The 13,128-nt window shown below is 44.4% G+C and overlaps 1 protein-coding gene across 1 annotated transcript; it reads right to left on the bottom strand.

Annotated features, from left to right (window-relative positions):
• Positions 1–7,415: 7,415 nt before the first annotated feature.
• Positions 7,416–10,749, bottom strand: KIAA1958 (KIAA1958 ortholog). Its single transcript, XM_010077142.1, has 2 exons — positions 10,698–10,749; positions 7,416–8,957 (listed from the first exon to the last, which is right to left on the bottom strand). Exons 1-2 carry the CDS (start codon positions 10,747–10,749, stop codon positions 7,903–7,905), a joined length of 1,107 nt encoding a protein of 368 aa, XP_010075444.1. The 3' UTR covers positions 7,416–7,902.
• Positions 10,750–13,128: the final 2,379 nt, after the last annotated feature.

Here is a 13,128-nt window from a genome sequence, read left to right as displayed (position 1 = left end):
GAAGAACAAAGGCTGAAGTGCGTCTCCTGCATTGGCTTGTTTTCAGGCTGGAAATTTTAACATACAGTAAGTGTATTAAATATGTGATAGAAGAAGGGAAGGAGCAATGGGGGGCAGACCAGTGACTACTTAAGGCTGCACATGATTTAGGCCAGGTGAGAACATGCTATAATGGTGAGGAGGACAGTCTTGGCAAAATTACAGCCTTCGGAAAGCAGATCAAATTCTAGGCACGAGGAATGTTAGAGAGTCATCTTTGTTCACAAAAATAACAGCGGAAGTGGCAAAGACAGTATCTGTAAAATTAATTTCAAGAGTTTAGTTTTCTAGTGTAAGAATAATACAATATTTTTGTCCAAAACATTTTGCATTTTCTTGATTCTTTTCCCCTCACTTGGCTGTTTTGTTATTTTCTTGACACTTATGGGCTGTATAAAACAGTAACCAAAAATACAAAGGCATATTCCTGAAGCATTGTGAAACAGCTAAACACCTTTCCTCATTCCACTGCAAGTCTATCCCACTGAATTTCAATTATAGTACCTACCTCACCAGTCTCTTAAACACTGTGAATGAATCTTCTATTAATTACAAAAGACCCAATTGAAATCTAAAAGGTACTATTTTTTCAGATACTAGTGAGTGCTGAGCACAAGAATAAAAGATTAGGCAAAAGCATCCTAATCCCTTTTGAAAGGGATGCACAGACAGCTCATTTAATGGCATTTGTGTAACAAAGCAAAATTTTGTGTGCATTACAAACTGAAGTTAACCAATTGAGTGAGAAACCAGAAGAAATAAGATCTTCACTTGAGACGGAGATTCTAGAGATTATGTTAAGCCCCATCAGTTCACGTAATGATCAAATTGCATGCCAAACCAATTTTTTTCTTCATCAGATTCGGAATTAAAGCTTTAGACATCACCACTGCTTTGAACACATTCCAGTGAACAGCTAGCATCAAACTTTTCAACAAGGTCACAGGTGTCTCTAAGCTGTGGGTCTTTTTAGCTTTCCAGCATTTCGCCACTGTAAGTGCCTCTCTGCTGCTTTCAGGAAGAGTCGAGGTGCTGGAGGACAACTTCAGCGGAGCTTCGCAGGGCCTCAGCCAGACGCAGCGTGGTGGGGAGGAATGGGCTGTACCTGTTTTTTGCACCAGTGGTGGTAGCAGTGCAACTATGCAACTGGACAGGGACTCACAGAGACCCAAGTTGTCCTCAAAAGGGCAATTCCTGACTGAAGTTACGCTGCTGTGAAAGAGGTGGAGCAGTGATGTTCCTGGCGGCCCTTAGCTTTCCAAAACCCTTGAGGAGAAACGGTGCAGCCTCATGCATCTGTGATACGCTGTCCATCGGGAGAGCACCATCATTTAGTTGTGCTTAGGGCCTTCCCGCGTCTTGGCTTGCAGACATCTGGCTCATAGGGGTGTCCTTGACAAATCTACCCCGGCTGTCAGTTTTTGGAGACTGTTGCAGCAACACCCATGCTGGCTCCGCACAGAGCTGATAGATGTGCCAAGAGACACCAGCTGATGTGGTCCTGTCCCCAACCAGCATGCGGGGACCATCACCAGAAAGTGTAGTTCAAGTTTTTTGGCTAGGAATATAGCCATACTTTATGTTGGACTGCCTTGTGTCCACATTCCTCCTCAGCACTAAGAGTGCAGATTCAGCACCCACATGAAAGCACAGAAAGGAAAGAAAATACATCCTCTCTCTTAAGAACAAGGACCACAAAGCAGCCATCTCTTCACACTGATGTTTAGCAAAGAACTCCAGTTAAAAAGTGCTGACCTACTTCCCACCATGTTTCATAGTGAACAGCCGAGTCCTTCCCTACCCTAACCCAGAGGCATGAATTGGCTCATTTCAGGCAAATCAAATGACATTTCTGTGTCCCCTAAGCTCTCTCCTTCTTCCCATACATTCACACCACCTCTGGGAGTTCAGGGAGTTGAGGGGGTCCTGATGCCCTGTTGCCCCCACCATTTGAGATGAACAGATTTCCATGATGGAGTAAACCCAAAAGTTACATACTGTTGAGGACCAGCCGTCTCAGTCCTATTTTAAGGATGTCAGTGGAAGGCCAACAGCACACAGATGTGGGTCTTGTCCTGTATGCAGGAGTGAATTTCATCTAATTTCATGATTTGAAAGCTCTCCCACAAAAAGCAGAAGAGAAGAGAAAGTGCTTCCAGCACAAGAGATGCGAGCCTCCAGTGTGCTCACATGCAGTATCCCCCAAAGTCTGCATACCCGACGCGAGGTGGTCTGCCCTGAGCACATTATCCCCAAAGCACAAGGTCACTTGATAGGCAGGGAGGGAGCTCTCAGCCAAGAGCCGCCCTGCACAAAGCAGTCCCCTTTGCCTCACAGTGCAGGTGCTGGGAGAGGGGAATATTAGTGGATCAGGGATGGTGAGAGGAGCAGGGATGTCGGGGATAGGGAAGACCAATCAGTCAATCATAGTCACTTGCAGCTTACTGTCAGGAGGAATGATCAGCGCACACACCACAAGTGCTAGTCAGGTCAGTCAATGCACTACGGGATGTACTCGGACACAGTGACAAGAAGGGACAGGGAGGAAACCTAGTGCAACAGGATTTTCAGTTTCCTTTAAGGCTGTATCAATCCTATGGGCAGGCTCTAGAGTGACACAACACCTGCTCTTCCTGATCCCCATCTTCCCACTCCAACAGCAGAACAAGATCTGGTCACAAACATCTGAGACGAGCACGCATAGCAGTAGAGCATGTTGCCTGCATCTCATTCTTTTACACAGCTTTCTAAGAGGGCAACTGTGCTCTAGACTGAATACCAGTGCACAGCAGCTTCTAAAAACAAAAACACAAAACAGCTTGAAAGAGTTTATATTCTTCACGAAGGAGAATGTGCAACAGGGACACTGATTCCATTGTCAGATTGTCCTCTATGTCAACAGCCTGGATGCTGCTATCATAGAATTATTGTACTATGCAAATGAACAAGGTATGTGCTGTTATTTTAGATATCACTTGTAATTTAGTCTGCAATGTAGTTCACAACAGTATTTCATTCTCCTGCACTTAAAAATACATTTGTTGCATAAATACATATTTGAAAATTAAACAGGCAATTTGCAACACCCAGATATCAAAGACTTCAGTTCCAACTACCTGCATGAATACAAGTACACTGTGCAAACCCACAATATCATAAATACATGCGTGAGTGACTAATGTAACAGAGCTTAAGCTGTCCAAGTGCCCATAGCTCTGCCCAGCTAAATGTGCAATCACGTGAACAGATCCAAGTGCATGTATTGTGCACAGCTGCATCTAGATCAGTCCAGTGACATCCATGTATAATCCCCATGTCTGACTCTTGGTTTGGTGTCATGAGAAGGCCACGTGGGAAAGCCTGCGCTAACATTGGTGCAGGCCTGTGCTTTGGCACTCTGCCTCTTTCTTAAGTTCAAGGTCAAATGTTGCTCTTGGTAGCACTGAGCAAATCTCCCAACAGCTGGTAGGTGGTTCTGAAGGTAACCAATACATCTGCAAATGATTCAGAAGGGTCTTAGCCTGCATTACCCTTTTGATGGATTTCCAAGGCTGCAGTAGCTGAGCCCGGCTAATGACTCTGTTATACTGGCAGGGGAAACACTTTCCTCTGTCTCCCCCACTGGCTCTGCATCTCAGTTTCTAAGCAGATCCAAGTCAGTAATATGGCAGAAAATTATCTGACTTCCCTCTTTTTTTTGTTGCATTTTCTGCTGAGCTAGTGAGTTGAAATGATGAGGTCCAACACCAGATCAAAGAAAGGTGAGTGGCAAGAAAAAATGAAGGGAAAAATAAAGGAGAAAAGCAAGTTCCATTCTGCAGCCAGCTACCCCATCTTAAGGAAATCACAGCCTCACTGTGGGGGAAACTGGAGCACAATGTAGTCAGGAGCACAGCCAGCTGCTGGCAGTGTCTCACTGTCAGCCACCAGTTTACAGGCAGTGCTGGATGGGAGCAGCACGGTGTTTTACCAGCTGCCCTTTTGATTTCATATTAAAAGGTATTCAGTATTGAGAGCCGTGTTAGGAGACCCCAATCCTTTGCTTAGGAAGAGAGGAAGGCTTGTAAGAGTTGGCAGCACTAGCCCCTGGCCACACTGCCATGGTGTCTGAGCACCAGGGAAGACTGCTGTGAGCTTGCAACTTGCCGGTGGAGCAGGTTTGACACCCTCAGCCCAGAGTACTGGTGAGAAATTTACAGGCAACTCTTTTGTCACCTGTCAGCTGAGTCACAACAACCAGGATATCTACTCTCCTGCAAGCACCAGATAAAACCATGAGAGCAGTTTAAATCAGAAGTCTCCCTCCCAGGGGGTTAATAACCCTCCCAGGGCCTTAATACAAATGGCAATTCATTAAGCTGCGGTCACTCACTCAATTCCTTGCAACTGTCCACAGATGACGACTGGGCAATATGTCGTGCTAAAAGCCCTTTAACGCTGATAAATTTATTTTTGGAGTACGATAGTACTTGGGTTTAATATTCTGGCCATATGTGTTTAACCACTTCAACAAGCAGTCTATTTGAGGCTACCCCATCACAGTTTGCCAGGCAATCTGCCATCAGCACCAACTGGAAGCTAAAGTTAATTAGAGCTGTCGCAAAGCAGAACAAAACCACACCTACAATGTTGAGGCTATCCCAATAACCACACAGACTCCACAGCTTACAAAAATTGCTGAGGTGCCCTGCTAAGCCCAGGGTATCAGAAATGTTGCCTCGCCCAGCACACAGGCTGGACATGAGCACAAACCATCCTGACACTATGGTAAATGACAGCTCAGACAGTATGTAGAGTCAAGAAGTCATGGGAAATGCTTTTTATGACTTCCCAGCTCAAAACCCAAGAGAGCCCATCTTGGGCACTTCTGAGTCACTCTGAACATTTGTGGCTTCAGCCAATGGAACCAACGTCTGTATTGGGGCTGAACTGCATGCAGCACTGATGCGAAGTGGCACTCCAAAGACCTGCTTACAGCACAGCACATCCACAGCCAGCAATCTGCCTCCTCAGAGACAAGAATAACTGTGGAATTACCACACTAAATAGCCCACACAGAATAGCCCACTCTGAAGCAACACGCCTAGGGCATACCCAGAGAAGATGTGAGCCATTGCCAAGGTCTGAGCCTGATAATAGCATGAGAAATTATTTGGTTGCAAGGTCTGGCTTCCCACTTTGTGGGGCTTGTGGAGAGACACAAGACAGCCACACCATGGGGTTGGTTCTTTCCCCTACAAGCTCAAGGCAGCTTTTCCCAGCAAAGAGGGGCAGCTTGGCAGGGGACGAAAGGTGTGAAGTGGAGATCTGCTGCCCCACAAAGGGCAGCTGATAGTGAGCCTCGTGTTGCAGCATGGGAAAGGCAAGGCAGGGAAGCAGGTCAGATCCTGCAACAGCTGCCACTGGGAAGTGCTGAGATGAGGGCCAACAGGGCAGAAAGAGAGATCAAAGACTTTCCTAGAGGTCGGCTCCATGGTGGAGGTCTCACCTTGCACTCCTAGGGAACTTCTTGGCATGGGACCACCTGCACCCCAGCACATACAAAGAGCAGCTGCGTGAGTCCTCAGTGGGAAACAGCACAGAAATCCCACAGCGACCAGCACTGGCCTCGCGAAACTATTTTTAACTGTGTCACATTAAAAGCCCTGCTGTGAAAAGGCAAGGCTGTGCTCACAGCAACCAGATGGCTGGCCTCGTCTGGAAACCGGGCAGCTGTCTTGCTGGCTGCACCCCAAGGCTTTTTGTGCTTCCCTCTCCTTCACCTACAAGTCAGATTTGCCATGGCACTGAAAGTCACAGACACAGCTTGCACTCACTTCAGTCTTGTTATGATTTGGTCTCAAGCCCCCAAAACCAAGTCACAGAAACATAGGTCTGCAGTATGAACGACTGCCCACGCACACGCACACCCATCCACTGCCTACTCTACAGCCCAGACAGACAGCAGCCAGTAACTCAGAGGCTGCAGATTTGGTGGTTACACTGCCATGGCATGCAAGACCCTGGGACAGCCGGCACACAGGAAACCCAGACTTTGCACCAACCTTGCTATGTGCAGAGCACAAAGAGATCAGAGACAGGCTGTGTCACCTGCAGGAAGCTTTGTGGGAGGACAGATGTTTATTATAATGGAAATCTCTGCTCTTAGACCTTCCAGTGGCACATCTGCTACCTACCCCATCCCCAAAACAGACTTTCAGTAAGGCTTAAGTGAGGCGCAGGCATCCTGCCACCTCCCTCACACATAGGAACATTTCATCCTAGCAACAGAGAAAGCAGGCTTTAAATGGCGCCAGGTGGTTTGTTTTTATTTCTGTCTGCTACCTTTGTTTCTCCCTTTCTTTGGAATTAGTGATTATTAAAGTCACTGCACAGTTGCAGATCTAAAGAATATGCAGGAATGTGAAGGAATAAAGACAAACAAGCATAAAGAAACACAACAAAAAAAAAAAACAGACCAAAAAAAGTCCCTCAGTAACAGTTTCATCCAATATCCATGGGAAGTCAGCTGAGGTTGACTCTTTCATTGACTTCCATGGGCATTAGAACACCCCAGCAGACTTGTCTGAAGCCTCATCACAGCCCTAGGATATCCTAGTGGAACATAAACTAAGCTGAATTACTTGAGAAGTACTACATATAATTTTAAACGTCAAGAATTATAATCCACTGAAATACAGACTTTGTTAGTGTTTTCCCCATACTTAGAGAATAACAATTATGTTGCAAAGTCAACTGTTGGAACAGTAGCACTCATTATTTCAAGGCTTTAAGGACCAAATTCTGCCTTCAGATTCACATGCACGTTTTCCATTGTCTGCAATCGAAATAGACTATGTGTAGCTGACTTAAATTTGTTTTCCAGCACTTAAAACTACCCAGCTTTTTCATTTTTTCATACTAAATATAAAATTATTGTTACACTCTCTATTCTAGTCTTTTGTAGATTTCAAATGATGGCTTAAGACATATTTGATGCATTTTTTTCTGTACAATTTGGGATAGGACTGTGGAATTTGCTGCACTATTGCATCCCCCAGAATACTGAAAAGTGGCTCAAAGTCAGCAGATTTTACACTAACTATACACAGTGACAAAATACTAACAACCCGTGCTTAACCAGTTAATATTATGTTTATGACTGTTTTTGCCATTATACTTTTGCATATTGTTGAAAACAATACTTCTTAGTCTAAAGACCAGCAACATTTTGATCACAGAAAATCATCATCAAAAACAAAAGCTAAAAATAGTCTTTAGTTGACTTCAGGATTTTTTTCCCATCTGGCATAAATCAGCCTCAGGAAACAAAATAAAAAAACAGGCAAAAATTGTTGTAAATGGCTTCATGAACTTACATTGATGTATCTCTTATTTCTTGGTCTTTCTGATCAAGAATAAGCCAGCAGGTAAGAAACAGCAGCCAGTAATAAGTTTGTCTTCTCCACTCTGGGAGATCATGTTAAAATAAGAAGTTGAAAAATACTTTAAAATAGAATTGCTACGTAAGCTTCCCTGGGGATTTACACTCACTGATGTGTGCATGTTAAAAATGGTATTTCCAGTCTATCTTGTGTTGCCTGAGAACCATTTTTTGTCCTTTTAAATTCTGTATTTATATTATAACCCATAAGTACCTTTCATTTTTGTATTAACACTATAAATACTATGTTAGTAACACTAAACTATTTCTATTGACTTATTTGTAAAAAGAAAAATATATATTTTTATAAAGTGAATTAACACTGGAGAGAGGGCTATGGGGGAATAGTGTACAATCACAGTTGATGTGTGTTATTGGGCACAAATCAAACACTTGAAACAAAAAGGAAAGGAAAAAAGTGTTCATATGATATCCTTCTTTCAAGCTGTGTCAGAGGAAGAGTCATAGGATGCTGACACTATGAAGTTGCCAGTATTGGAGTGGCTTGCCATGGACTGGGCAGCCTGCTGGCTCAAGTTATTGCAGATCAGCACCAGTTGGTTGCTCTGCGCTTCTGAGAGGGTGCTACAGCTCTGGTAGACGCTGAAGTTGGTCTTCCTGCCGGGGATATTGCCTTTCTCACACATCGTCTTTACCATCTTGGCAAGCTTGTTTTTTCCCAGGGCTTGGCAATTGTACCAGTGAAGTGCGGCCAAGTTGACAACGGGTTTGATGGACAGGTAAAAAGGTGCGTCCTCGTAGCGCATGGCTGGAGGCCGCCTCTGGGCATACTCCTTGTAGTCTTGCACGGGGCAGGTCTGCGGGGAGTGCTGAGTGGCGTACACCCGGGAGTCTGTCCCGCCTCTCTTGCTCTTGGCGTTGACATCTCCATTGTCTGGCCCCATCCACTCCAGGTACTCCAACCCAGTCTCTGTCACCCGCAGCCGGATATCTCCCCACTTGAGGGTGGACCCATGGAAACCTGTGCAGTGTCCAAATGCCTTAGTGTTGTTTAGCCAGACAAGGTTCAGCAACCCTTCGGGATTGTACCGGCTCAACAAGCCTCTTTTGCGCAGGATAAGCTCATCAGCAAAGGTGAGCTTCATGGATTTGTGTGGCTTGTTTCCTTTTCCTTTACACCTCAGCTCTATCTGCTTTTGCTTTAGAGCTTCCTGAGACCTCTTGAACTCCTTATCCCTCGTAATACTGTACCCATACCTGTGCTCTTTGAGATACCGCTCCAGCCCACACTGATAGTTGGCCAGACTGTTTGGCTCGTATTCAGACCCATCCTTTTGTCTGGCGTCCACAAAGAAGGAAGCAAGGTAGGCATCAAGCTCTTTGCAGGGGATGACGTAGATCTCCCGGGTCTCAGAGGGGTACTTGGAGATCAGGAACTCTCGGAAATTGCGGAGAGCTGTCTGTGTGCTGCGAATGGTCTTCTCGTTCTGCTCCCTGCTGAGCTCTGCTGCTCTCTCATCCTGGTCTGGAAGAGGGAGAAGGGGAAAGACAAAAGAAAGACAAAAAAGCGGAAGCAGTGAGTTTGTGCAATGTGCTTTTCCTGAAAACAAATCTCCTTAAAAAGGAAAAAATATGGGGAAAAAAAATTAAAATCAGTTTCACAAAGAGCACTGGAAAACATCATTACATACCTGCCACACAACTGAAAAGCCAACTTCAGTTTCACAAATGATGTACTAGACTATGGCACAAAACCAAAGTGAGCTCCTCATGACACTGGGGCACAGTTTTGTGCATGGAGATTTGTGGAAAACAGTGGGATTAGAGGCAACTTGCTTTTTAGAACAAATGCAAGGCAGATGGTTTTTCTGTGGATTCCAATGCTGTGTGCCGGGTCCAATCCAAGTAATAAGCCCATTCTGAATTGTGTAATTTGTGAAACCAGAGGTTGTACTGGTTCCAATTTTTTTCTACTAAAAATAACTAAAGCATCATATCTATGACAGTAAAAATTATCTTTAATCAGACACATTTTTAAAGAGCTAAACAAATATAGGCAGAAATGTACAGTACAAAGTAGTGCAGCACATCCTAACAAAGGAGCTGGCAGGTAAAACTACTGCAGAGCAATTTGTAATTTACAAATGTACAAGAATAAAAAAAAATAGTTAATATGGGCACATCAGAAGATATGGAAGAAAAAACATGATTATACAGTCTTTCTACATAATCAAGCTGTACCTTGACAATTGTGACCACTTCTTTTAATTTTGCAGAAAAATCAAATTCTGGAAACAACTTTATATTGCTGTATAAGGCTATATTCAAAGGTCCTTACAATCAGTGACATATCAAACCACAATATGCAGATGCTACCGCTACAATGGTTGTCTGACAGCAGATTTTTGAGCTGATCATAAGATAAGCACAAAAAGGAAAAGCTTTTTATGTGTAAGTGATGTATGTAGATAAGGACTGTTTTATTGGCATATGCCAACTATCCATCTGTACAAAGATGCAGCTTACAAGCACATAGCTGGAACTGCCATCATGAATGTGACAAAACCTTAATGGTTTTAGAAAATGAACAGCAAATGCACAAAAGGAAAAATTCAATTATTTGACTGTTCTCTGTAATTGTGAATGGTACATTCTTTTTTTCTCTCTTCCACTTAATAAGCAGAAGAGGGAAAAAAAGCAAGTTCTTTTTTGTTCTTTCTCATTTCAAAAACCATACATTTTGGTGGCCTTTCAACAGTGCCACAGTAACACTCCTCAAGTGTTTCCCACGCATCATACACACCACAGTGGTATGAGACCAGGTGAAGTTCCCACTGACTCTGTCATTCATGCCAAGCTCACATCAGGCCATGTAGCACACCCTTGCTTTGCAGCTGTACTCAGACACTTGCTCCTTGTGCCCACTCTGACCTGCAAGCCTGTTCACGGGAGGCAGCAGGGAAAGGAAGGCGGCCCCATCTCCTTCCCTAGCCCACCTGCAATGTTTCACGTGGTGCAGAAACATCAGTGCACAGCTGGGCAGCTTCGCCTTCCAGCCATCTACAGAGTGACTCCTAAGAGAGTTCATCCCATCACCTCCATACCACAGCTGCAGACAGGGGCACTGGAGTGACTTGCTCCAAGACTTGCCAGCTGGCGAGAACCAGGCTGAGTTTCTGTCCCCCAGGCCAGGTCCTGTGTCTTCACTGCAAGGCATCTGCTGCATCCACAGCATGCAGTGAAACCTGTTGAGAGGGGTCTTCAAACCCTCTGCAAGGCACAGAGAAGTGGGGGTCTGCAGCCAAGGCCTTCGGAGGCTTCTGCATCCATGAAAAATGCTGCCACAGAGCACTGAGGTTTGCTCTAACTGTGCTCAAGGGCAAAAAGAAAAGGTCACCAGCCTGTTTCAGAAGGTGATTTTAATATTGATGGCAGTATCAAAGAGCTCCTAGCAGCCTGCAGTGAGGTCTCATGCTTTAGGCAATGCATAGGATAGATCCTTTTATTATGGCTAGATGCAGGCTGGAAATAGAAACAACACTGTCTGAAGCTGCAAAACAAACATTTACACTGGTACCTTGTTCAGCACACCCAAACATTTACACTGGTACCTTGTTCAGTGCACCCACCACCACTTATTACAGCCCTGTAATCAGTGCTTTGACTGACAGCTCACATTTTAAGTACTGTTTCAATATAAACAGCACATATAATGGCTTGGTTCATACATGTCATCAATCACTACTTCTTAGAGGATAGCCTGTCACAACACAGCAGTGACACCCAGTCAGTCATTTATGTTATGGCATCTTTCCTTAATCTGCAAAGAAAATTGCCACATCTGCAGCTAACAGTAACAAAACCCATGCTGAATTAAAGATCCCCTGACGCTGCATGAGCAAAACAGTACCCCAGGAACACCACATTCCTGCAGTGCTCTGGTGTGTTACTCCACAAAGCAGGGTGGAAATGTTGAAGATAATGGATCACCTTCTCATCCAGCCACATCAGTAGGGCTATGTCAATTTTGACTGTGAATCCAGCCTGTGGTGGTAGTGGATTATTCTCTCCCTATGAGACTGCTCAAATATCAGGGATATCTCATAGCATGGGATATCTCATATCAGGGATATCTCATAGCAGGGAGGCAGTGAGACCCAATGGACAGAGTCTGAGACAGCCAGAGTCACCAGATGTCAGCTGAGCCACTGTCATCATCTGCAAACGCTCTTCATCCACAGCAAAAGCAGACAATGCAGCTGAGCCTAACTTAACTGACAGTTCTTCATAGCCTAGGAAGGAGACATAATTCTTCATGTCATTAAAGTCTTACTTCTTCATTTAACCAGGGAGAATTAATAGTGCTGAAAGAAACCATATAATTCATTTCCAGCTACCATGGAAACAGAAGTTGTATCCAGGCATGACAAAATCTGTGTTTTATGCTACTTTCATAATCTTATTCTCTATTATTGTGGTGATTGACCTTGGTGAGCACCTAAGCACCTCACTGCCACTTGCTCACTCCCTACCCCAGAGGGACTGGGCAGAGAATAGTAAGAGCAAAGCAAGAAAATCCATGAGTCAAGACAAAGACAGTTTAATAACTGAAGGAAAGAAGACAAAGGAACCCAACCGACAAGCGATGCAAAAGCACTTACTTACTCACCACCTCCCACAAGCAGACCAATGCTCAGACAGTCTCTGAGCAATGCCCACCTCCCACAAAAAACTCCTCCCTTCAGTTTTTATTCCTGAGCATGATGTCATCAGGCAGGAAACCCTTGGTTAGTTTGGGCTGGCTGTACTTGTTTTATCCCCTCCCAACCTCTTGCACACTCTAGCCCTAGCTACTAGGGGACCAGAGTGGGAAAAAGACAAAGCATTGACACTGTGCAACTCCAGCTTATCAACAGCAAAACATGGGTGTATCACTAACACTGTTTCAGTCACAAATCTGAAACACAGTAGGGTATGGGTGGCTATGAAGAAAGCTAACTCCATCCCAGCCAGACCTAGTACAATTATGCCATCTGGATCACTTATGAAACAGTGCCCCAGGCCAGATGCACCTTCCATCCTTTCTGTACCACCTTTGACAGGACAAGGAGACCACAAAAATTATTCTCTGGTTGCAGTCTGTAAATGGCCCTTGTAAAACATTTACAGAAAACCCATCTACTCTACACATCTCTACTTTGACTACAGGAAAGAAGTAGAAACAGAATCAAAGACCTTGCAACAGTCTGGGCATTTGGCATTGATCACTTCTGCTCTAGGCACATGGCCTTGCAACCTTGTCAGAAAAGATTAGGCTGGTGTAATGTCATTTTGTTCCTTACAAATCAACCCAGACTGACGGATGAAGAAAGGCTACACAAAAGTAATTCAATCGTTAAGAACTCAAGCCTAAAAGGCATCTCAAGTGCCATCACAGTGAATGTTTGAAAATGTGTATATTGTTGAAAGTGTCTGACAAGCTGGGAGAACTGTTGAGGTACAAGACTTCATCTTTGGGTCTGGGTATTGAAAGTGAACGTTCTTGTCCTGAGACAGCAGCGGTTTCCAATGTAACAGTTCCCAGATGTTTGGTTGTACGTTGATCAGTAGAGATCAAAAGCTCTTTCGGCCAGGACTTAGTTTGGTTTGTTTCGTTTTTTGTTTGTTTGGGGTTTTTTCCACTTTTCTGTGGTCCTGCTGGAAAC

This window comes from Pterocles gutturalis, unplaced genomic scaffold (genome assembly GCF_000699245.1).
Source record: "Pterocles gutturalis isolate BGI_N339 unplaced genomic scaffold, ASM69924v1 scaffold22703, whole genome shotgun sequence".
Classification (NCBI taxonomy): Eukaryota; Metazoa; Chordata; class Aves; order Pterocliformes; family Pteroclidae; genus Pterocles; species Pterocles gutturalis.
This window is presented reverse-complemented; position numbering and strand designations above follow the sequence as displayed.

What these genes read in the sequence shown, in the direction of transcription:
- KIAA1958 (XM_010077142.1), bottom strand. Translation starts at nt 10,749, where the DNA reads ATGCAGAAGCCTCCGAAGGCCTTGGCTGCAGACCCCCACTTCTCTGTG. An exon ending in CCCCCACTTCTCTGTGCCTT is followed by an intron (nt 8,958 to 10,697) that starts GCAGAGGGTTTG and finishes TTCCCCTTCTCC; the next exon opens with CTCTTCCAGACCAGGATGAG.